This window comes from Physeter macrocephalus, chromosome 8 (genome assembly GCF_002837175.3).
Source record: "Physeter macrocephalus isolate SW-GA chromosome 8, ASM283717v5, whole genome shotgun sequence".
Taxonomy (NCBI): Eukaryota; Metazoa; Chordata; class Mammalia; order Artiodactyla; family Physeteridae; genus Physeter; species Physeter macrocephalus.
The window spans coordinates 927,699-954,274 of NC_041221.1; the positions used below are offsets into that span (position 1 = coordinate 927,699).

Below are 26,576 nucleotides of genomic sequence, written 5' to 3' on the forward strand. Positions count from 1 at the left end.
AAATTATTTGATTAATCAGCATTGTCATTGCACTTCCTAGCTGAGGGAAGCCAAGCATTTAAAAAATACATTTTCTGCCTGGTCTTGTTTTTATGTTAATTGAAACAAAAGAAAATAAAATAGAAACAAAAGCACACAAATGTTGACAGGAGAAAAAGCAATATAATTCTACAAAATATTTTGGTACTAAAATGTTCTATGGAGGTTAATGGCTCAATTATAGCTTAAGGCTTATTGCCACAAGTGTTGTAAGAGGAAAAACATCTCCCCTCTGATGCACTTGTTCATGTAAACAAGAAAGCAGTTTTCCTGAGTCAGAAACAGTATGCTCATGCTCATCCACTGGCCACTCTCTAGCTCAGGGAATTGGCCCAGCCCTGAAACAGCTTCCCTGCTAGATGAAGTAACACTGCATCCCTTCCCTCCCTATCAGAGAACCATTAGGTTTCACTATGCTTGAAATAGTGACCTGCTTTCTCAATCCTATTACAGGATTTGAAAACGACTCTGCAGTTCTCCAAAGAGGCAAATTAATTTTCAGGAAGGAGACTCATTAGCTCAAATGCATTACAGTTCTTACTAATACAGAATTTCAGGGTTGAATGAAACTTTCCTTTTGAGGAAACTGAGGCACAGAGGGGTGACTTGTTCAAATGTGCTTGGCAGAGTTGAGAGTTCAGCATACTGAGTGGAGTGGAAGAAAGGTGATTTGGGAGATTACTGATTAAGAGCTACTAAGCACGGTTCTTGGATCATTCATTTCATCTATTCATTCAACAGAGATGTATTGGTCACTCGTTGTGTGTCAAATAATGTAATAGATGTTGGGGATTTGGGAGAACAAGACAAAGAAAGCTCCCATCCCCTTAGAATTTACAGTATAGTAGGGGATAGAGATAACAAATGAATCAATGTCCTTAATTCATTATAGATTTTTATTAGGGTTACAGAGTAACTAAGTAGAGTGCAAGGTCATAAAGAATGAGAAAATAGTTTCTTCTCCTTTATCTCCCAAGAGTTAATCATGAAGGCTTAGGTGAGGCAGACTTTGGAAAAGAATGTTCCAGGTGTTGGCAACTGCAAGTGCAAAGGCAATAGAGTAGGGAAAGGAGGGCATGTTACATGACCAGGCAGAGTGCCCTTGAAATACTGTATTGGAAGCTGGAGGCTGGCCGGGAGGCTGGAGGGGGCGGATGGGTCACATCATGCAGGCCACAGATTTCTGCATTAAAAGCATGCTCGGTAGATAAAATTAACGCTGTCCCTGAGCTTCAATTTTCATTTCCAGAAAAAAAAAAAAGATAGTACTAATTATATCAATGATTATTATGTCAATGAAAGGATATGGTTGCTTATCACTCAGCATGGCACTAGGCACATGTTAGGAATTCCCTACCTAGAGTTGTCCTACCCTGTGCCTCATCTTTATTTGTTTTGTCTTTGTTTTTGTTTCTTTGGCTGCGCCATGTGGCACGCAGGATCTTAGTTCCCCTGCAGTGGAAACGCAGAGTCCTAACCACTGGACTGCCAGGGAATTCCCCTGCGCCTCGTCCTTAAATTCATCTTCCATCAGCCACTCCCTCGGGAGAACCATACTCAGGAGGAGCGAGTGGAGGTGCAAGTGTGGTGGATGGTGAGGAATCAGTGGGAAAACAAAGGGCCTTGGGGGATGTGGGAGTCAGGAGGAGCTGGGGACCTGGGATTTCCACATTAAAGGCAGGTTAAGGAGAGATCAGCATCCTCTAAAAGCAGCAGGATGCCTGCCGGGAGGTGATGCATGGACAGGGAGAGAAGAAGACATGGAATGACCTGACGGGTCCCATGTGTGTGTTGCTGGTTTTCGGGGCCACTCTCAGACTGCAGAAATTCAAGAAGACCATTTCTTGTTATGAGAGCCTTCCTCCCTTGTAGCCTAATCAAGTCTTGACATTTGAATTTCTAACTAATTTTGGGGAAATAACTTTTCAGATTCTCATCATATAGTACTTGTTCAATATGAATAGAAATAATCATTTTGCTGAAGTGATTATCATGCCCGAGAATAATTATAGACTTTTCCCCAATTTTTACTTTTAGATAAATGTCAAATATCTTCTTTAAAGTGCATTTGATTTATTTTTTCTTAAGAATCATTAAAAAGTAGTAAGATATGATGTAGGGGCAGGGAATTGCAGGGAAATAATAGGAAATGTGCATGAGAAGAAAGATGTTGACCTGGCAGAGAAAATTTTCTCAGCAATGATTTTAGTCACCAAAGAAGTAAAAGCTATTAATACTAATTTCGTCTAAAGGAGACCAGCAGCAAGTGGTTGTGTTTTCCCCAGACATTTCTGGAGGCCTAGTTCAGAATGGTTATCCATTATGAAATGGGGGGCCCCTTATGGTAAAGTAGACATTCAGGATCTGAGATCATAGGGCAGGCTGGCTATTCAGAGAGTGACCTTGTATGAGGTACTTAACCTATCTGAGCTTCAGTTTTCTCAGCTCTGAAGTGAGAATACCAAATTTACTTCAGGATAAACTGAGATGACATGAGATGACATACAAGGTGCGAGACACCATCTTTGGTACCTCAGTAAAAGATGTAAGTCTCTTTCCTTCCTTTCTTTCCCTCAGGAGAAAGGTTGGTTTAGCAGTGGCTGGCATCAGGACCCTGAACTCCTGAACCCTCAGACTCCCTAGAGACACTCCACAGACAGATTCTGGAAAGGTCTCTGAAAGAGTTTCTACATGTTGTTGTCCAGGACTAATGGAGCAAGTTAAAATTGAATCACACAGAGTACTAGTGCCTCATCTTGACTAGAATAGAAAGTCCTATGGTCTTCATTATAACTTTTCAAACCATAACAGCCTCTTGGAGGTCCAAATGAAGCCCATTAAGCCAACTGGATCCTTTGCTGTGATGTCAAAATGAGCAATAGTTCTTTCACACGCAGTAAGGTAAGGGTTTCATGCTGGAAGCTTTTAAAAACGTTCTCCTCCTTTCCCAATCTTTTCAGATCATGGGTCTAGAGCAAAGAGGGGATGAACAGTCTTTTAGTCACTTCCCTCAAGCTTCACAGCCAATCGTACCATTCACGTGATTAGGAAAAGCAAACACAAGATAAAACATGGTAAGACAGGATGGAGAAAAATGTTTGTGTCAATGGCTTGTGCAAAGTGGAACTAATCCTACCCCTCCTTGCCCCTGCCAGACATTTCTTGAGAGGGCTTCTCTTAGATGATTTTCTGTGTCTTTTTTTTTTTAAATTTTCCTTTGAATGATGTAATCTCTATGCCACAAGGAAAGAACCACTTACATCAAAGGAATTTTATATCCACATTTAACAAAATACAGGAGAAACTCTAGCAGCTCCTGCCCATGGCCATCAGACACTTCCCTTGCCCATTCCAAGCCTGTCCTTTGGGATATAAATGACCAGTTATGTGAGCCAAATGGATTTCCAACTAAGAGAAGCCTCATCAGCAAATCATTCTCTTAAAGGTAACAGAAGTCCCTAGCTTCTGTTATGAAAAAATCTCGGGAAGGGATACTTCTTTGCATTTTGAGGGCTACGCATAAAATCTGGGTGCTTTTCTCAGTTCTGGTCCACACTCCATTACACACTTAAATGACTGTATTAAATTCTCAAATGAAGCCTTAAGATAAAGAGCAGCTGATTATATTTATTCACCTTTCAAATTCTTTAGTTGCTGACATCACTGCAGCATGCTTGCTTCCTTTACTGAGAGGTACTTATAATATCTAAAGACTTGTTAATGCAACTATAGTCTAGAAGTAAGTAACAGTCTGCCTAACTGGAGAAGCAACGTGTCACTGTGCAGAAAGCATCAGATGGGATAAAGGAGGCTCAGTGCCAGTTCTTGGCTGTGTCACTCTGGAAAAGTTATTTTATCTCTTATAAAGTGAGAGGATTAGCCTTGATGACGTCTACGATTGTTTTCAACCACAATTTAAAATATGTTCTATGACTCAGTGGCTTCCGAGAAATGCCCTTCCAGTGTGAGATATAGCACTGGAGAGTCAGGCTGGATGACTGTGCCCAGAGAGCTCTTCTAAGTGATTCAGAAACCCACAGTTCTGCATTTGTATGGAAGGGTTGGTCTACTTGTGAAATTAGTGCCCATTACCAGTCAACCCAAAAGTACACCCCAGGCATATTAAACTAGGGAGTGTAACAACACCTTGTGCCATTTTAGGTAAGAACATTGCCTCATGCCACAGTAACAACTTAAACAGAGAGACACCCATTAGGCCAAGTAAATATAACCTGGCTATTTTTTTCCTACTTTCCCTAAAATTCAATCCCCTGATTTTTTATTAGTGCTTTTATTTTAAACATCTGCCTTGCCTTTCCCATTTTCTCATCTATGCTAGAGTTCTCAACCTCAGCACTATTGGCATTTTAAGCTACGTAGTTCTTTGTTGTGGGGTGGGGTGGGATCCTGTGTCTTACAGGATGTTTAGCAGCACCTCTAATTGCTAGCTGTCAGTAAAGTCCCACCATCCCCAATATGACAACCAGAAATGTCTCTGGACATTGACAGAAATTTCCGAGGGGGTAAAATCACTCTGGGTTGAGAACCACGAGTCTAGGTTTAATCTTTTTTATTTTTAATTTATTTTTAATCTATTTTTTATTTTGATTCTGAGTTTTCTTTCTTCGACATAAGACCACTGCTATATCCTGAAGTGCCCAGAAAGTATTAACTCTGTTGTTATCATTCTTAATGTTATTAAGATCTTCCATTTATATAAGATTTCACAATTTATTGTTTCCACCCACATTATCCATGGAGATTAATGCGTGGCAGCTCATTGTCTGCAACAAATTAGAAGAGAGAAGCATCTTTTCCGTGACTCTCTCCGTGCCCCTTTTTCACTGTGCTTGGAATCTTGCATGTTTGACAAAAGAGGTCTTGCCATGAGGAAGACGTATTTAGGACAAGTCAGGCATTGTGTAAATGAAATCTAGCTTGGTTTTTTCAAAAGACATAAAAGAAGAGATGCTTAATCAACTTGAAATGATACTCTTCTCCTCTCAATCTCTGCTGGCAGGATCTATATATCTCTGAGTAAGTACACAGGACCACACATCTACAACTACATCTGAACAGGTGGCTTCAAAGAAATCTGAGCCCTATGACCCTTTAAAAGTGTTCTGAAATCTGCAATCTTCAGCCTAAACTGGACTGCTGGCATTTTATCATGCTGCACTAAGTGAAACCAGATGGCATGTCTGAGAAAGATAAATGAACTCTTCCCCCAACATTTTCACCTCCTTCCTACCCTTCTTACCTGCTTAAGGATTTCAGCGGCTGTTTCATGTGAACAATCAAATATCACATAGAATTCCTTGCCTTTCTTCATCTCCTTGAGTAAAGGCTTGGCATCTTTATTCCCAGAGGGAAGCTGGCGGATTTTGATTTTAATGTTATATCTGGAGGGAGCTTTGATGAGCTCTTGCAGACGAATGAGACCTAGAAAATGACATTCAATCATGCAACAAACTGTTCTGTCCAAAGTATTTGTTTATTGCCATTTATAGGCAAACTCATCTCATACCAAAATGTATCAAGAGGCCATCTACCTAAAGGTTACATTATTGACTTCTCATTTGTCATTCCTCTTTCTATGAAATTCCTCTTTCTATATGGATTATACTGTATTTTCCTTTTGTGGGTATGTGAGGCTGGAAGCACAATTTTCCCAAGAGGATTCTGAATTTTTTAGAATGCAATTGTCCACTCCAGCTTTCACCATAAATCTTTAACAAATCAAGTCAATACTGTAAAACTTTTGTAAACAAAAAGTTGCTTGAAGTTTCCAAAGATGCTTTTTGAAATGGATAACACCCATTCACTTTAGAGAAAACGGATAGAACACTAGAATTTCTTGGGGCTATAAACCTCTGTAAACCTTTCAGCAAGTATTTATATATAACATACTCTTTACCAGCTAATTGGTTGGACTGTTCTATGTAATCTTCCAGTTCCTGCCATATAAGCTATTTATAAATGGCTTATTGTATTTTCTTTCTAATATAATTGAACAACGAATGGGAAAATACTTTCTTGATTTAAAAGAAAAGACGATAGAATTTTAAAAGATTATGATAATAAGGGCAGAAAGAAATTCTTTAAAAATACATCATTGGTAATTGTAAGAAAGTGTATACAGCCAACTAACTTGATGAAGAATGTTTAATTCACCACAAATATGAATCCACCGAACTGCACCATTTTTTTAATAGAAGTGCTTTAATAGGGCAAGACCAATATCTATATGAAGCCTCCATCTTATTTCTCCTAATATTAACTGGTGTTCGCTACACTGCATGATGTTGGCTCTTACTCAAGGACTACCATTGGAAAATTGAATATTTTGTATTACACAGTCTGTGCCTTCAGGATGTGTCAGCTTCAAGTAATCAATAGGAAATATTAAGCTTTATCAATATTCAGATAGAAATTGTGGTATGCACTGTGCAAGATACAGCATGGGTGCCAGCTACCTCTGGACTTGATGCACTTCTTTTATTTTCTTGTTTTATTTATTTAGCTATTTGTTTTCCCTAGAAGCTATATTTTTGTGTCTAAGATGTTATAAGATTCCTCTGTACCTTGGGTAGGTGTGGTGCTGAAGTACAGTAAATTTGTAAGCTACTCTTCAGAGTTAAATGGACCAGGGCAAGGAAGGAAGGAGCTGTAGAACCATATCAAGATTTAGTGCTTATTATCCTTTTTTTAAAAAAAAATTATTTATTTTATTTTTGCTGCACTGGGTCTTTGTTGCTGCATGCGGGCTTTTCTCTAGTTGACATTAGGGGGGCTACTCTTTGTTGCGGTGCGCGGGCTTCTCATTACGGTGGTTTCTCTTGTTGGAGAGCACGGGCTCTAGGTGTGCGGGCTCTAGAGCGCAGGCTCAGTAGTTGTGGTGCACGGGTTTAGTTGCTCCGCAGCATGTGGGATCTTCCCGGACTAGGGCTTGAACCCGTGTCCCCTGCATTGGCAGGTGGATTCTTAACCACTGCACCACCAGGGAAGCCCTCATTATCCTTTTTAATTTCTTTAACATAAAAATAGAAATTGTTAGATTGGTAGACTTCCTGGGTTCTTGCTTCTTTTCAAATCAACCAATGTGGCTGAAGGCTCCCAAGTACCAGTGAGTCACTTGTCCTCTTACATCCAGAATCACTTGTCCTGAGCAACTGATAAGTCCTAATGGAAGAAAACTGAGCACATGGATTTGTGTATTTGTTAATCCTAACAATAACCCTACGAAGCAAGGGTTATCATCTTCATAATTTCAAGTAAGAAAACCAAGGCTTGGAGCAATTAAGTAACTTACTCAGGGTTACAAAGATAGGAGGAGGTATGGATTCAAATTGCCTGTGAGTCTAGCACTCTGTCTTTCCATGTCACCATCATGCCTTACAAATACAAATTGTTGGTGCTTGAGTGACCAGATATAGCTTTGGATTATTTGATAAGAGAGGTAAAAAGAAAGAGGTACTCATTCTCCTTTCTTCTTTACTCCAGTCTGCTTTGTGAGTCTCTCTTGTTTTTATTGTTTGTTTATTTGTTTGTTTTTTACCACAAGGGAGATCAACGTGGCCTTTAAATAAAATGGGAAAAATATTTAAGAAGTACATTTCATACGCTGGAATGAACTGCTCTTTTGTTCTTTGCTAAATGGAATGTCAATCTTGAAGTTCATCTTCCTATTATGATGACTTAGAAACATGTTAATGGAATTTAGAGTTGAATACATTCTCTCCCTTCATTCATTCATTTTTACAGGAAAACATTTTCTGGATGTTCACTCCATGCCAAGTCCCATCCATGTTAAGGGCTGGAAATACAACATGAACACATCTTGCTTTAAGGTCCGCACAGCCCACAGAAGGAGTTCATCCCATCGAATCTTGTATTATGCAGGGGGCATCACTTATTACTTAATTTGATAAACTATGACCTGAGGCTGACGGGGGCTGGAGCAACTTGCTCAAGGTTGTGTAAGGCTATTAAGTGGCAGATCCAGGGTTTAAAGCTAGGTCCACCTCTGACTCCCCAAGCTAGGGCTCTTTTCATCAAATCAGTGGCTCCTCCTGACTTTGAGATTTAATATCAACTAACTAACTGACTGAATGACTAACTATGTAAATAAATATCTGCATAAATAGAGAAAAAAATTTAAAAAATTTGGACCAGCATAAAACATTCAGCCTTTATTTGGCAAATGAAGCCGTTAATAAACAGGTTCCCTCCTCAAAAAAAGTAACTGTGAGCTTTCACAATTGTTTCACAAAAGAAAGTTATTTTAATACCAATAGAGGAGAAAGGAGAACTCAGTACAAAAGATTAGTTTCTAATTGGACTAAATTTACCGTTCAGAAAAACTCACTACGAAGCCCTAATTTTCTCATTTTGTCCATATGCAGGTGAACTGGCCTCAGGAAAGGAGAAGATCAGCAGATTTAAAGATTACAGACCCAACATATAGAGGGAACAAAGAGCAAGAAACAGGGAGGTTTACGTTTCTCTTCCGAAGCAATTGTTTGCTTAAAGAAAGCCTTGCTGCCTTCATTAGCAAACATCACAGAATTTACAATTAGAAAGGCTTTTTAGTCCACAGGAGACAAAATTTAGAGAAAGCTTTCCCTTTTATTTGCATTTTACAGCAATCCATCAATCCAGCAATCCATTACACTTCATTGTAAAAAGTTAAAACTTGTCTTTAAACAAGTCGTTACTTCAGGGAAAGAAAATTGATGTAGGCACAATTCCTAACTTTGCTAATGGCCCTCCTGTGTGTGGATGCCAGCCCTGCCAGAGTGACCCAGTGCTTCTAGGATGGGATTCCAATTGCAGAGAACGGTAAGGGTGCATGCAAACCTGTCAATGGTGATGGATTTTCTAGTCCACTGCAGGAGAGACACTTTAAAAATGAAATGCAGAAAAGGAGGCAACTAAACAAACCGAATAGGGGGACGTTCTACAGTAAAACTGGTATGAACTCTTCAAAAATGTGAAGGTCATGAACGACAAGGGAAGGCCAGACTGCTTTAGACCAAAGGACACTAAAACGACCTGACAGCTAAATGCAGTGAGTGATCCTGGATTCAAAAAAACTGCAATTGGGACGATTAGGGAAACTAGACTATCATATATATATATATAGACATTGATATTGATATAGATGTTAAAAACTGTATCGGTGTTAAGTTTCCTGTGTTTGATAACTGTAGAGTGGTTATAAAAGGGAAGGTCCTTGTTCTTAGGAAATATACACTCATGTATTTAGAGGTAAAATGGTCATGCTGTCTGCCACTTACTTTCAAATCAACAATACTACTACCTGTTGTTGTTATATTGAGAGAAGCATAGAGCATTAAAGCAAATGTGGCCAAATGATGACAACTGCTGAACTTAGATGCAGGATGTACAGGAGTTCATTGTACTTTTCTTGCCATTTTTCTCTAAGTTCAAATCTTTCTAAATAAAAAGAGAACACATGAGCCTCCTTCCTCTACTCCCACCTCTAGTAATGCAATTGGAAACTGTACCTTTGGTTTGAAAAGTGCTTGAGAGCAAGAAGCCTGTTTATTTCACAGGAGTTTGATCTGGGCTCTGCATGTAGAGATAACGTTCAAAAGTGCTCAAATTCTAAACTCTTTCTTTGGCCATCTATCTACTCTGTGCACTCAGATATGGCACAGAAAAGTGCTGATTTGTATGCACGTTGACTCTGGGAACAGGTGGAGCATATGGAGGAGAAAAAAAGAACATGCTATTTCCAGTAGCTGTTTAAAATGTTCCCTGTCTTCTCCTTAAATAATAATAAACTTTGCTATTTGCATTGCCCCTTTTTATGAAGTATCCTACATGTCTTATAAATAGCTCAGTAAACCTCAGAATATACCTCTGAGGTGGATAGGTGTCAGTGCTGTTTTACAGTAAGGAAAGTGCCGCACAGTGAGGTTAATTGTTTGGATTGGCCTTGAAAATGAGTTACAGAAGCCAGAAATTGGAAGAGACCTTAAAGGTCAAGCCCCTACTTGATGCATGAATTCCCGCTACACAGCTGCTGCTGAACACCTCTTGGTTCAAGAAATTCTCTGCCTCACTTTTTGCAACTCAGTCCATTTCTGGACAGTTTTAGTTATATTTAACGAGCAGCAGTTCAAAAGAAAAGTACCTAGGTTTTCTTGAGTCTTAGTCCAATTCCCTTTTCATTGTACCACAACAGTGGATTTGATGTCATAAAAATGAATGTAATAAACCACTGGGACCCAAAGATAAGATCGCAGATTTTAAATGTTAATTTCATCTTCATTTGAACTTGGAAACATGCAAAATGGCATTTCACAAACCTGTTGGTATATTAATGTATCCAAATCTAATAGGATTCTTAAGGTGATCTATATACCCTCCAGAGGGGAGGAAAAAAATCAGAACTGAGAAAAGGAGATGGGTAAGTGAGTGAATTACCTGCGAAAGTACCGCACTTTTAAGTGCAGATCTCCATACATACAATTTTTCAAAAGTGCATCAAAAAAGGCTAAAGACTTCCCAAAAGAAAAATTGTGTTCCTTGATCACAAAGAACCTCATAGAAGAATCTAGTCAAAATATTTGAGATTAACTATGTTGCATTTAGCTCTACCCTTCTGTTTTGGTCCTAAATTCTGGCCAATATCAATGGTAGCTAAAAATAATAAACCACCATGTAATATCTAAAGATTGATTTCCTGAGCAGAACTCTGAAAATTTGATAGGGTTCTGGTCAGGGGACTGGAGTGGGTAAATAGGAAGGGTAAAAAAGAGTAAGGGCAGAAGAAAGGGAACTATAATATATTATCTTGTTGGTGCTGAGTTCCAAGGACTTTCCATTCTCCAACTATTTCAGGTGGAATTGTGGGAGGGCATGTAGTAGAGTGTTTTGGCTAGCATGAGTCATCATAACAACACAGAGGTGTGAATTGTGATTGCTAAGGTGAAAAGATTCACTTATTCTTTTACTTGGCACTGATTGTTTACATTTTGGCTTAATCGCCTATGTCAAAATGTTTAATTTTCTTCAAGTCTAAATTTTAGGGCTCTGTCAAGATTCTTGGTTCTGAACAATATATTCTTTCTATTTTCTATGGGGAAATGAAGGAAAATATAATAAGCATAACAAATCTAAGTCACTATTTAAATATAGACCAAAGAGTAGCTATTGCATTTATTTACAGGGTGGTTGAGCATATTAAATGAGTTAATTATATAAAATAACTGTAACAATGCATAGCAATCAGTCAGCACTTCAAGAATTTAGTTATTGTGATTTTTGTGGTTGTCATTTTTCTTGGGTTTTCTTTCTGGATTTAATGTTTTTTTCAATCACTGACATTTTTATGTATATTAATCTTATCTCAAATGAATCCTCATTGTAAAGCTTTGAGATTATGTTTTAAGTAAGTGACAGATAATAGTTCTTTATGGTAGGTTGCATTTTATAAATCTCATGGCTCTGGTGTGTTGAGAAAAATGATTTAAGGCAACGGTGGATGAAAAAAATCCCTCTTAAGTACTATGTGTTATGAACACATCTGGCTGGAACTCATTTCTCTGATGGCCTCATCTAGTCCCATGTATATGCTGAGGACCCTCAATTTTGTATCCCCAGCCTACACCACATTCCTGAACTCTAGAGTCATATATTAACTGCCTACTCATTGCCTCTTTTTGGATGTCTAGTAAACATTGAAAATCAAACTTAACATATTCATGATTGAACTCCTGATAGCCTTATTTCTCCAAACTATGTCCATTTATCCATTTCCCCATCTCAGGCAATGGCAACTCCATCCTTTGGCTCAGGCCAAAAAGCTTAGGGTCATCTTTGACTCCTCTATTTTTCTCACCCAGCCTCCACCCCTCAGAGAATTATTCCAACTCAACATCAAAATATTTCCAGAATCTGACCATTTCTTACTCCTCTGTTGCTATCGCCTTCATCTCTTGCCTTGATTTCTCTAGTAGCCTCCAATTTTATGCTTTCCTCTCTATGACATTTTATTAATAAAAGGGCCAGAGTGATCTTTTTATGGTATAAATCTGATCATGTCACTCCTCTTCTGAAAACTCTCCAATGTCTTCCCATTTCATGAGGAACCAAAGCTCTTCCAATAATCTACTAACACTCCATGATCATGAAGGCCTTCCTCTCTGACCCCACCACCCTTCCCCTCTCAGTCTGATCCAACCACACTAGCTTCCTTGTTTGTTGTAAATAAAGGTTTATTGGAACACAACATACCTGTTCATTTATATTTTGCCGGTGGCTGTGTTCTTGCTACCTCAGCAGAGCGGGATAGTTGTGGTCAAGACTCTATGGCCCATGAAACTTAAGCTATATAGTATATAACCCTTTTGAGTGAAAAGCTTCCTGGTCCCTGTCCTACAAAATCAGCTATGGCTACATTTCACTAAGATTAGCCTTGAGAAGGCAGAAACTGTTGAATATTCTCCACACTGCATTTGGTGCTCAGCTTCTCAGCTCTTTTTGAAGTATGTGAAGGGATAGAAGCCAGGCTTCCACCAGGTGTCTAATGAAGAAGAGGGGATGTGCAATGAGCAGCGATCTCGCATTGCCTAGGGTCATCTCTGAATGAGGGAGTCAGAGAGAAGTAGGTGACTGATGGGAAGAATATATAGGCACCAGATAGAGAGATGAAGCGAGGCAAAACTCCCTCCGACAGTTCTCTAGGGTCTTTCTACATTTGCTCTTCCAGAGGACAGAATTCTGCCTGCTAGTATTTAGTGATTTGGATTTTGTCCTTAGAGATATGCACAGTGCTCCCATTGACTTCAATGGGAGTCACGGACCATTTGGTCCCTTAGACGTCTGCGCTGGCTTCAGGTTATTTCACAAACTCCTAAACAAATCCCAGTAAAGTGCTCTTTAATGGGTAGTTAATTCTGGTGTAAGGGTAGGTGCTGAGCACACCTAAGTCCTTTCTTTTCCTTCAGGTTTAGTAAGTTTTCTTTTTATGACTTGATAATTACTGCAACCAAAACCCTGAGTCAAGCAGGATTAAAGCCACTCATAGTCAAAAGATGTCTGCTTTTATTCATCTCAGTTGACCTGTTTACTCTCTGGTTTCCAATTTAATGGCTCAATTGATTATTCATTTACATTTTTAATGTCTTTGGGAGTAAAATCATTTTAATATGAATCATGTCTAACTTAATGGGCAAAATACAAACGCATTTGGATTTTCAATTTCAGCAAGTATATATTGAGCAACTGAGTTCAGGTGAACTTAACAGGGATGAAAGGAGATTTCAGTTTCTTGTGAAAGGTAATAGAAATGATAGTTCGAATTTCCTCTTATGCAAAATGGCTGTCAACTATGGGTGCTCACTTGAAATCAATAGGGTGATTAGGATATCAACTTTTATGTTATCCTTTTGCAAATTATAATTTTTCTAAATACAATTATGTTCACACCTTTAGTTGAACTCTTTCTTAAATTAAATCCAGTTGCCTCAATATTATTCACTGATTTGTTTTCCTTTTAGATGGCCCAGCATTGCTGGAAATGGTAGAAATAGTGAGAGAAAATTATGCTATAGAGTGTACTACATAATGAGAAATAGTATTATTTTATTAACTCATGGAATTTTCTGTTCACAAAGGTAGACAACATGGAAGGCCTTACCATACCTATATATAATATAATCTATAACTTAAGGCTCTTTAAATATACTTATGGAGTTTCTTTGATAATATATGTTCTTCCTTCACAGCAAGCAAGTGAAGCTCTAAAAATATGACTGCCGGTGGCTTATCCTTCCCAGTAGGACTGTTTTGAATATAATATTTATAAATTATATATACCATCACCTACCTTCACTTCTTTCTCAAATGAGATGAAGTATAAGAAAATACATAAATGTATAATTCCAACCACAATAGTCACTTTTATCTGACAGTTTAAAATGAAACCAGAATTTAGTGCCAACTAGACGAGGCTCACTATTCATCCTCTGAGGAACAGTAAATGTTAGTGCTTGGAGGAAACGAGTGAAAAAAATGAAATACTATTAAAAAGTTCAAAAGTGTTTTGCTTTGTTATTTTTATTAGTCTTATTACCAAATGTGTAGATTAAGGAAAGGAGCTAATTTCAATTCTTGAAGAAAAAATATTCAGAAAGTAAACAGTACTGTGTTAGGTAGCAGATTATAAAAATAAAAAGATAAAATTCCAACTTTTTGGAATTCCTAGTCTCAAAAACATTTAAGTAGATAATTGAAGCATGTGATATAATGCTTATATTTACAACGTGCTACTAACTCATAATGTGGTCTCAGTGAGCTTTACAAAGAAATGATATTTGAGCATGATCATGGAGAATGAGGGAGCTTATCACCTTGCGGGTTATGTGGAGGATTATCCAAAGTGAGGGGCCAGCCTCAGAAAGAAAGAGTAAGGATGGACTTGGGGGTATTTAAGAAGTGACGTAACAGTACAGGGATGTAGAGCAACTGGTGCCTGGGTTAATGGAGATGAAAATGGTTAGATGGTGAAGAGCTTTAAATTAGAATTGGACTCTCCTATGTGGACAGTGAAGAGTCACTGGAAGAATTTAACTGAATAAAAGGGGTCTTGAACTCCAAGAAACCTCAAAATGTAAACAGGAGGCAAAGGGGGAAGGCGCCAGTGAGAGAAACTTCAAATGGGAGAGAGTCAGAGAAATGTCTAGTGAGGCGCTGAGCAACCCATGTCTGTCCTTCATCCTAAAATAAGCAGGCAGAACAAAGCAAGCTTCACTAAGGGCTCATTACTGGGGTTCTTAGTCCTTTTCCCATGAAATGGTCAGATTTTATTGATACAACCTCTAACAGTATTCTTCTGTGTATGTACTTTAGAAACTTTTCAAGGCATTTATGTAGCTACTTATTGAATTGGAATCATACTTCATGGTCAATTTCAAACTTTTTCTGCATTATTTAAGAATGGAGTCGTGGTCAGTCTTAACAGAGTTGGATACATTAAATTACATCTTTAATATTCAGATTGGATTACAACATATATCAATAAGGTGATATTTCTTTTTAAAAAGTGCCTTAAGTTTGATGATGAAAGGGTCATCAGAAAGGGCCAACTCACCAAAAGAAAAAGGAATTAGCTACACATGGCATTTCCCAATTAGAATACTCAATTAGCTTCATATAAAAGAACATGTTCATGCACTCTGCCTGATGAGTCAAGGCCTGTAGCAAATTCTGGTTCCCTTTTTCCAGACCAGACATGGCCATGTGAGGGCTTGTGTGAGTCCCATACCTGTGCTGTCTTCATACACCACGGTCACTGTTTTCCAGTTGTAGTAGAGGACCAGATCCAGGACCGCCCTGCTGATAGCCGCATAATCTGGGTAGAGGTTGACGTAAAACAGGTCTTTGTTGTCCACAGAAGGGTGTTTCCAGCGAGTCTGTATATGTGGAACTTCGAGAGCATTGCAAATAGACTGCACAGCGCTGACAGAGGAGCTATGGGAAGGGCCAAAGAGAGCAGCCACACCAAGCGCCAGCTGGTCACATGCTGATGTCCACAGACAAGGAGGGGGTGGAGAGGGAAAGCAGGGAAGAGGGGAGAGAAAGAGAGAGTTCTGTGAATTTAATCTTCCCTTTCATTGTTCCTCCTTATTTTCGCTATTGGAAACTATTATCCACTCTCCATCTGTATGCTGAGGAAATAAGCTTCATCCAACTTCCAATATCCCTGAGATACTAAATATTAGAGATGTAAATGGAGAAATGATTAGCAACACATCACAAGGCCAATTCCCTGCAAACAAAAGTGAGTTCTTGGTCTCACTTCATTACTTTTTTTTTTCTTTTTAATTTAGTCATGCCACGCGGCATGTCTGATCTTAGTTGCCCAACTAGGGATCGAACCCCCAGCCCCTGCATTGGAAGCATTGAGTCTTAACCACTGGACTTCCGGGGAAGTCCTCACTTCATTACTTTTAATCAGATGGAGTCTAAATCTCTTGCTTGGTGTGGCGTTACCCAGAAGCACTCAGAGCTATTCTTTAAGCCATTTGTCAAGTGAATGTCATATAAATCAAGTTCTGTCATCTGGCAATGTGGCAATGCAGATATTAATGGGTCAGAGAATTCAGAAGACTCTTTGGGTGGCTGCAGAGTACTTTAGTTCCAGTCCTTCCCAAAACTCAGAAAGGAGGTCCAGGGTATTGAAAAATTGCTAAAGAATGTTAAGTGATACTGATAGCTAATTAATTACAGAATAATAGATTAGCATAGCTTAAAGGGATCTTAGAAGACATTTTCTCCAACCCACTAATGTCATAGGCAATGAAGTGAGTCAGGGCCACTGGACAATGGCAGAACTGACCAGAGCCCAGGGACCCAGCTCAAGGACAGGCTTCTTTCTATTTCAATATCAGCCAAAATGTAGCCAAACAAAATCAAGTAGATATGTACATACAATTCATTGTTAATGTTTATTTATCTTTTGCATTATAAGATTATATACACACATTGAGATAATTTAGAATATTGAAAAGTGTAGGGAAGAAAAAAGGCCCTGAAATTCCATCATTGGGATAATATCTATTCATACTTTGCTGTTCTAATTTATTAAAAAATTGAACATGATATAGATGCAGTTTGATACACTGCTTTCTGTATTTAACACTAAATTTAATGCTAAAAGCACACCCTTTCCCCTAAGTCATCACAAATTTTTCAAAAGTATATTTTTAGTGTCATAGAATAGCCTAATCCATGAGTAGGTCATTACTTATTTAACTACTCCTATGATACTGAATATTTAAGCTGCTCCTAATTTTTGGTTATTATAAGTAATATTATAAGCACTTATCTTAGTTCTTATATTTTTCTCTAAATTTTACATTATTTTCTTTGAGTAGATTGAAATCTGTAATTAAAGGGTATTGCTATTTTTAAGTCACTTGATACATATAAACCAAATTCCCTCCCAGAAATGTTGGGACAGATTATCTTCTATAACAATGTAAAATAGTACCTACTCATTTTATGCTGGCATAAATTTATGCTGGCATTAAATATAAATGTAAAAACATTTCAAATTTACATTTTACTTCTAGTTTAAAGGGATTTGGAACTGCCAAGAAACAATAGTTGAATATTTGAATTAAATAACAGCAAAATTTATAAATGAAATTGTCAATTTTTATCATAATGCCATCACACAAATAAAAATAAGTAGAAATATTATATGGCTGTCAAAATTATCTGACTTGATTTAGAGAGAAAAATTAATAAGTAATATTTGAGACACATATTTAAAATATCTGTGGGAGAGCAAATGTTCACAAGGAACTTTCTGAAACTGTGCTCTTCAGTACTGAATTATCACATGAGGTATAAGGACATAATTTTCTGTATTAAGTGCTAGAAGTGAAAACGGTCCTCAGAAGCTCATTTTCTGGATGTGCTTTCATTGGTTAGCAAGAAAAAATGAGGGCATGAAAGTATATGAACTATTATTTCATCTAGCGTAGGTGGTGGATTGAGATTCCTGCTAATATTTAGCTCTGGAATGCTAATATTACTTGACAAAAAAATCAATCCTTTTGAATTCTGCTCGCCAGCAAATTACCAGTTTTAAGAGGTTTTGGGGGTGTTTAATTTACAAGTATGGCAGGTACTTCAGGTCACAAAAACGCTTTGGATTTTAAATGTGGTTGGCTTTCTGGGGTATTTATTCAACAATGTTTTGTGTGAGTGTGTGTGTGTGTGAGAGAGAGAGAGACAGAGAGAAACAGAGACAGACGGAGACAGAGAAAGGGAGATAAGGAGAGAGGAAGATAGAGATCTAACGCATAGAGATAATTTATGTGAAGATGCCTTGTAAACTTTAAAGTGCTGTATAAACATAACGTTTTATTATTTGTCATAGACAACTCTGACCTGTATAGTACCTACAACTCCATCCATCTTTGAAAAGAAAATATTCTTACACTAAGATCATGCTATAGAGTAAAAAAAAAAAAAAAAAAAAAAATCATTATACTATTCCATTTTAATCTGTGCTTCCAGGAGAACAAGTTTTACATTTTATGTGTAAAGGACACTAAGAATCTTGCAGAAGAGTCTACTAGGTGAACACATCCTGCAATCCAAACTGGCTTAATTCTATGTGGAAACAACCAATATTTAGTTACTTAGAAATCAGCATGAACATGGCATTCATTATATTCCATTTACTTGTGTGTGTTTGATGGGCTAAGCTTTCCTCTAGGAGAGAAGGAGCCGCTCCTATTCTGCGGTGATGTACCCACACAAACTCCTGTATGGAGGTCCAAGAACTCCCTAGTTAGAGGCCAGCCTTCAAGTATGTCAAACGTGGCTTCAAAGAGTCGTCTTGGAAGTGTCTGAAGGATGTGTAAACAAGCCCCACCCTTCCAATGACTCTTTCCATGAGACAAACCTTGCAGCCTATGTTCAAATTAGATTACTTTTTAGGAACTTGTCTTCTGTTCAGATGCACAAGGGAATCAAATGCAGAGATTGTTCTCTTAGGTTTAATTTTCTTTGACCCCAAGTCCCTTGTTTGCTTGCTTGATTGCTTGTACTGTTCCATTAATTTTTTTCTTAATTTTTCCTTTTTTAAAATTGAGGTATAATCAACATATAACATTATAACATTCAGGTGTACAACATAATGATTCAATATTTATAATCTTCACATTTCTATGATCCTGTGGAAAGGGGTTAAAAAATTATTTGAGAGGATGGTAGGTAAACCCAGTAGCTCACAGCCTGTTAAGATTCAGGTTGTGAATTCTGTGTGTTGTGGGCATTTCCACATGCTCCATGTGTATGACCTTCCACAAAGTTTTATTTGACTGCACTGTACAATTTCATGGTGGTATCTCAGCCTCAGGAAGGAAAAACAGATCACGCTTGACATTTTCCATTCACAACTGAACCAGTTAATCAGAGTGGAGGGCACTGAAAGCTAAGCTAATCGGAAAGGCCCAGAAAACAGAGCTAGGCAACATCCATTAGGATGGTTCAGATTGTGCTGGACAATGACATCTTGCACCGAGATTTCCTGCAAACCCATTTACACAGAGATGTCCACTTTGAAAAAGGGCAGGTAGCAAAAAGAAGCTGACTTGTAGAGCAGACATATCACCCAAAGAAGCTTTTAAAAGTGTGAAAATAGTTACCTCTCCTTGAGGCTTCAAAACTATCAAAAAGGTTAATTTTCTGAATGTCATAGGTTAATGTGGTGTTAGGCATCAGGGTTCGATTTCTGTTAATGCTGGTGACTGCAAACTTGAATGCTAATTCTTCAACATTAACAGGTTCATTTTCCACAGTTTCAAAAATTCCTCCTGTAGAAGCAAAAGAAATTCATGAGAAGCATTAGTTACGTTATTCATGTGCATTTTTTAAAAAGAAGAATATAAATGATACAAACAAAAGGCCCAAAAGAATAAAAGCAGGAATGGTCAGAACAGATCCCAAACCCAGTGTTAAAAGTTAAGTGTATCAGCATGTGTCAGATGCAGATAAAATTTCATATGTGTGCTTAAGATTTCAAATCCAATACTGGACTGTGTAATACCTATCAGACGGTGAATGAACTCTAAATATTTAGTACCATGTAAAGTATGACTGATAATATGGTGGAGGATGATTTTCCACAGTTTGGACATGAATCACTCTGTGGTTGACCTAAGCACAATTTGAGTTGTATCCTAGTAGGATCATCCTTCCTTAGAATGAAACTCCTGCTATTCAGAAGCAGACATTCTAGACTCCAGAAGCATCATGCAGAGTTGAATGGAGTCAAAGTGAGTCATATAGGCATTTTTTTCAAAATGAAAATCTCTCTTCTTCTTTGTGGCTCAGAATTCTGGGGTCATATGCTAGAACTTTCCAAATGCATGGGCAGATTCAAAAAACTATGTTTTATGTTTGTTTTGTTTTGAGAAACTGGTCCTGCCCCAAAGCAAACCTGTATCCTATCTCTGGAGAAATAAATTCCCCCACTCAACAAACACATGCATTAAGCCTCTGATATCTTAAAAATGAGGACCTCATCACAAGCAACAATACAAAATATCAGCACTTAAAGCCTCGTCAGAGAATTCAGCTCTGGCTTTGTTGTTGACAGAGGCAATTTAAGTATTATTAACTGCACATTCTTAATGTTCTTTAAGAGCTGTCCTGGGATTATCAACAGACACAGAACATACAGTAGAGGCTCATAGCAGGCCTCCGCTTAGCTTACTCCTTGATTGACCAATAAACCTCATTTTATTTGAAAAAACATATGAATTGGTGCCCATAGAATGCTGAATACTTATAACTAGTAGATTACTTTCATCTACTATCACCACTGAGTGATTCCTTACCTAAGGCCAGTTGTAGGTTTTTAGCAAACTTGTATATGTTAGATTGGTTTGTGAGTGCTTCAAGTTTTCCCTCCTCTCAAAAAAAAAAGACAAGGGAGCTTCAAGATGGCGGAAGAGTAAGACGTGGAGATCACCTTCCTCCCCACAAATACATCAGAAATACATCTACATGTGGAACAGCTCCTACAGTACACCTACTGAACACTGGCAGAAGACCTCAGACTTCCCAAAAGGCAAGAAACTCTCCACGTACATGGGTAGGGCAAAAGAAAAAAGAAAAAACAGAGGCAAAAGAATAGGGACGGGACCTGCACCAGTGGGAGGGAGCTGTGAAGGAGGAAAGGTTTCCACACACCAGGAAGCCCCTTCGTGGGTGGAGATGGGGGCGTGATGGGGGGGAAGCTTCAGAGCCACGGAGGAGAGAGCAGCAACAGGATGTGGAGGGCAAAGTGGAGAGATCCCCGCACAGAGGATCAGTGCCGACCAGCACTCACCAGCCCGAGAGGCTTGTCTGCTCACCCGCCGGGCCGGGCGGAGACTGGGAGTTGAGGCTCGGGCTTCGGAGGTCAGATCCCAGGGACAGTACAGGGGTTGGCGGCCTGAACACAGCCTGAAGGGTTTAGTGCACCACGGCTAGCCGGGAGGGAGTCAGGGAGAAGTCTGGAGCTGCCAAAGAGGAAAGAGACCTTTTCCTGACTCTTTGTTTCCTGGTGCGTGAGGAGAGGAGATTAAGAGTGCTACTTAAAGGACCTCCAGAGACGGGTGCGAGACGCGGCTATCAGCGCAGACCCCAGAGACGGGCATGAGAAGATACGACTGCTGCTGCCACAACCAAGAAGCCTGTGTGCGAGCACAGGTCACTCTCCACACCACCGCTCCCGGGAGCCTGTGCAGCCCGCCACTGTCAGGGTCCCAGGATCCAGGGGCAACTTCCCTGGGAGAACACACGGCGCACCTAAGGCTGGTGCAACGTCACGCTGGCCTCTGCTGCTGCAGGCTCGCCCCGCACTCGGTACCCCGCCCTCCCCCCGGCCTGAGTGAGCCAGAGCCCCCGAATCAGCTGCTCCTTTAACCCCGTCCTGTCTGGACAGGAACAGACGCCCTCAGGTGACCTACACACAGACGCGGGGCCAAATCCAAAGCTGAACCCCAGGAGCTGTGCAAACAAAGAAGAGAAAGTGAAATCTCCCCCAGCAGCCTCAGGAGCAGCGGATTAAATATCCACAGTCAACTTGATATACCCTGCATATGTGGAATACCTGAATAGACAACGAATCATCCCAAATGGAGGAGGTGGACTTTGGGAGCAACGATATATATATATTTTTCCCTTTTTCTCTTCCTGTGGGTGTGTATGTGTATGCTTCTATTTGTGATTTTGTATGTATAGCTTTGCTTTTACCATTTGTTCTAGGGTTCTCTCTGTTCTTTTTTTTTGCTTTGTTTTGTTTGATTTTTGTATAGTTTTTAGCGGTTGTTATCATTTGTGGATTTGATTTTTGGTTTAGTTGTTCTCTTCTTTCTTTCTTTTTTTTTATTAAATTAAAAAAATTTTTAACAATTATTTTTACTTTAATAACTTTTTTAAAATTTTATTTTCTTCCTTTCTTTCATTCTTTTCTCCCTTTTATCTAAGCCGTGTGGTTGAGAGGCTCTTGGTGCTCCAGCCAAGTGTCAGGGCTGTGCTTCTGAGGTGGGAGAGTAAAGTTCAGGACACTGGTCCAAAAGACACATCCCATCTCCACGTAATATCAAGTGACGAAAATCTCACAGAGATCTCCATCTCAACGCCAAAACCCAGCTCCACTCAAAGACCAGAAAGCTACAGTGCAGGACACCCTATGCCAAAAAACTAGCAAGACAGGAACACAACCACATCCTTTAGCAGAGAGGCTGCCTAAAATCATAATACGGCCACAGACACCCCAAAACACAGAACTAGACGTGGACCTGCACACCAGAAAGACAAGATCCAGCCTCATTCACAAGAACACAAGCACTAGTCCCCTCCACCAGGAATCCTACACAATGCACTGAACCAACCTTAGGCCCAGAGGACAGACACCAAAATCAATGGGAACTACAAACCTGCAGGCTGTGAAAAGCAGACCTCAAACAGAGTAAGTTAAGCAAAATGAGAAGACAGAGAAACATACAGCAGATGAAGGAGCAAGGCAAAAACCCACCAGATGTAACAAATGAAGAGGAAATAGGCAGTCTACCTGAAAAAGAATTCAGAATAATGATAGTAAAGATGATCCAAAATCTTGGAAATAGAATGGAAAAAATACAAGAAACGTTTAAAAAGGACCGAGAAGAACTAAAGAAGAAACAAACAGTGATGAACAACACAATAAATGAAATTAAAAATTCTCTAGAAGACATCAATAAGCAGAATAACTGAGGCAGAAGAACAGATAATTGAACTGGAGGAAAAAGAGTGGAAATAATTACTGCAGAGCAGAGTAAAGAAAAAAGAATGAAAAGAATTGTGGACAGTCTCAGAGACCTCTAGGACAACATTAAACTCACCAACATTTGAACTATAGCAGTCTCAGAAGAAGAAGAGAAAAAGAAAGTGACTGAGAAAATATTTGAAGAGATTATAGTTGAAAACTTCCCTAATATGGGAAAGGAAATAGTTAACTGAGTCCAGGAAGCACAGAGAGTCCCATACAGGATAAATACAAGGAGAAACACACCAAGACACATATTAATCAAACTATCAAAACTTAAAAACAAAGAAAAACTATTAAAAGCAGCAAGGGAAAAACAACAAATAACATACAAGGGAATCCCCATAAGGTTACCAGCTGAACTTTCAACAGAAACTCTGCAATCCAGAAGGGAGTGACAGGTCATATTTAAAGTGATGAAGGGGAAAAAACTACAACCAAGATTACTCTACCCAAAAAGGATCTCATACAGATTTGATGGAGAAATGAAAACCTTTACAGACAAGCAAAAGCTAAGAGAATTCAGAACCACCAAACCAGCTTTATAAAATATGCTAAAGAAACTTCTCTAGGCAGGAAACACAGAAGAAGGAAAAGACCTACAATAACGAAGGGAAATCAACAGTAACACAATCATAGTAGGGGACTTTAACACCCCACTTTCACCAATGGACAGATCATCCAAAATGAAAATAAATAAGGAAACACAAGCTTTAAATGATACATTAAACAAGATGGACTTAATTCATATTTTTAGGACAATCCATGCAAAAACAACAGAATACACATTGTTCTCAAGTGCTCCTGGAACATTCTCCAGGATAGATCATATCTTGATTCACAAATCAACCCTTGGTAAATTTAAGAAAATTAAAATCGTATCAAGTATCTTTTCCGACAACAACGCTACGAGACTAGATATCAATTACAGGAAAAAATCTGTAAAAAATACAAACACATGAAGGCTAAACAATACACTGCTTAATAACCAAGAGATCAATGATGAAATCAAAGAGGAAATTAAAAAATACCTAGAAACAAATGACAATGAAAACACAAGGACCCAAAACCTATGGGATGCAGCAAAAGAAGTTCTAAGAGGGAAGTTTACAGCAATACAATCCAACCTTAAGAATCAAGAAACACCTCAAATAAACAACCTAACCTTATACCTAAAGCAGTTAGAGAAAGAAGAACCAAAAGACCCCAAAGTAAGCAGAAGGAGAGAAATCATAAAGATCAGATCAGAAATAAATGACAAAGAAATGAAGCAAACGACACCAAAGATCAATAAAACTAAAAGCTGGTTCTTAGAAAAGATAAACAAAATTGACATTAGCCAGACTCATCAAGAAAAAAAGGGAGAAGACTCAAATCAATAGAATTAGAAATGAGAAAGGAGAAGTAACTACTGACACTGCAGAAATACAGAGGATCATGAGAGATTACTACAAGCAACTATATGCCAATAAAATAGACAACCTGGAAGAAATGGACAAATTCTCAGAAATGCACAATGTACCGAAACTGAACGAGGAAGAAATAGAAAATATGAATAGACCAATCACAAGCCTTGAACTTCAAAACGTGATTAAAAATCTTCCAACAAACAAAAGCCCAGGACCAGACGGCTTCACAGGCTAATTCTATCAAACATTTAGAGAAGAGCTAACACCTATCCTTCTCAAATTCTTCCAAACTATAGCAGAGGGAGGAACACTCCCAAACTCATTCTACGAGGCCACCATCACCCTGATAACAAAACCAGACCAAGATGTCACAAGGAAAGAAAACTACAGGCCAATATCACTGATGAGCATAGATGCAAAAATCCTCAAAAAAACACTAGCAAACAAAATCCAACAGCAAATTAAAAGGATCATACACCACAATCAAGTGAGGTTTATCCCAGGAATGCAAGGATTCTTTAATATACACAAATCAATCAATGTGATACACCATATTAACAAATTGAAGTAGAAGAAACATATGATCATCTCAATACATGCAGAGAAAGTTTTCAACAAAGTCAACACCCATTTATGATTAAAAACCCTCAGGAAAGTAGGCATAGAGGGAAGTTCCCTAAACATATTAAAGGCCATATATGACAAAATCACAGCCAACATCGTCCTCAATGCTGCAAAACTGAAAACATTTCCACTAACATCAGGAACAAGACAAGGTTGCCCACTCTCACCGCTATTATTCAACATAGATTTAGAAGTTTTAGCCAAAGCAATCAGAGAAGAAAAAGAAATAAAAGGAATCCAAATCAGAAAAGAAGAAGTAAAGCAGTCACTGCTTGCAGATGACATGATACTATACATAGAGAATCCTGAAGATGCTACCAGAAAACTACTAGAGCTAATCAAAGAATGTGGTAAACTAGCAGGATGCAAAATTAATGCACAGAAATCTCTTGCATTCCTATACACTAATGATGAAAATTCGGAAAGTGAAATTAAGAAAACACTCCCATTTACCATTGCCAAAAAAAGAATAAAATATCGAGGAATAAACCTACCTAAGGAGACAAAAGACCTGTATGCAGAAAATTATAACACGCTGATGAAAGAAATTAAAGATGATATAAACAGATGGAGAGATATACCATGATCTTGGACTGGAAGAATCCACATTGTGAAAATGACTCTACTACCCAAAGCAATCTACAGATTCAATGCAATCCCTATCAAACTACCACTGGCATTTTTCACAGAACTAGAACAAAAAAATTCACAATTTGTATGGAAACACAAGAGACTCCGAATAGCCAAAACAATCTTGAGAAAGAAACGAAGCTGGAGGAATCAGGCTCCCTGACTTCAAACTATACTACAAAGCTACAGTAATCAAGACAGTATGGTAGTGGCACAAAAACAGAAATATAGATCAGTTGAACAGGATAGAAAGCCCAGAGGTAAACCCACGCACACATGGGCACCTTAATTTTGATAAAGGAGGCAAGAATATACAGTGGACAAAATACAGCCTCTTCAATAAGTGGTGCTCGGATAACTTGACAGTTGCATGTAAAAGAATGAAATTAGAACACTCCCTAACACCATATAAAAAAATAAACTCAAAATAGAGTAACGACCTAAATGTAAGGCCAGACACTAGAAAATTCTTAGGGGAACACATAGGCAGAACACTCTATGACATAAATGACAGCAAGATCCCTTTTTACCCAGCTCTTAGATAAATGGAAATAAAAACAAAAATAAACAAATGGAACCTAATGAAACTTAAAACCTTTAGCACAGCAAAGGAAACCAAAAACAAGACAAAAAGGCAACTCTCAGAATGGGAGAAAATATTTGCAAATGAAGCAACTGACAAAGGATTAATCTCAAAAATGTGCAAGCAGCACATGCAGCTCAATATCAAAAAAACAAACAACCCAATCCAAAAATGGGCAGAACACCTAAATAGACGTTTCTCCAAAGAAGACACACAGATTGCCAACAAACACATGAAAGAATGCTAAACATCATTAATCATTAGAGAAATGCAAATGAAAGGTACAATGAGGTATCACCTCACACTGGCCAGAATGGCCATCATCAAAAAATCTAAAAGTAATAAATGCTGGAGACGGTGTGGAGAAAAGGGAACCATCTTGCACTGTTAGTGGGAATGTAAATTGATACAGCTCCTATGGAGAACAGTATGGAGGTTCCTT

General features: G+C 38.5%; 1 protein-coding gene across 9 annotated transcripts in view; it reads right to left on the reverse strand.

Moving 5' to 3' along the window:
* Positions 1-26,576, reverse strand: part of GRIK1 (glutamate ionotropic receptor kainate type subunit 1) — a 424,025-nt gene that overhangs the window by 130,470 nt on the left and 266,979 nt on the right. For 6 of the 9 annotated variants that reach the window (XM_024120212.1, XM_024120211.1, XM_024120210.1 and 3 more), the window contains 3 exons: positions 19,239-19,406; positions 15,338-15,595; positions 5,300-5,481 (listed from right to left, as the gene is read on the reverse strand). In XM_024120212.1, the coding sequence (XP_023975980.1) occupies positions 5,300-5,481; positions 15,338-15,595; positions 19,239-19,406 (608 nt within the window). Of the gene's footprint in view, positions 1-5,299; positions 5,482-15,337; positions 15,596-19,238; positions 19,407-26,576 lie in introns of those variants that run through there. The other 3 variants (XM_007119835.3, XM_024120214.1, XM_024120215.1) reach the window with 3 other exon arrangements.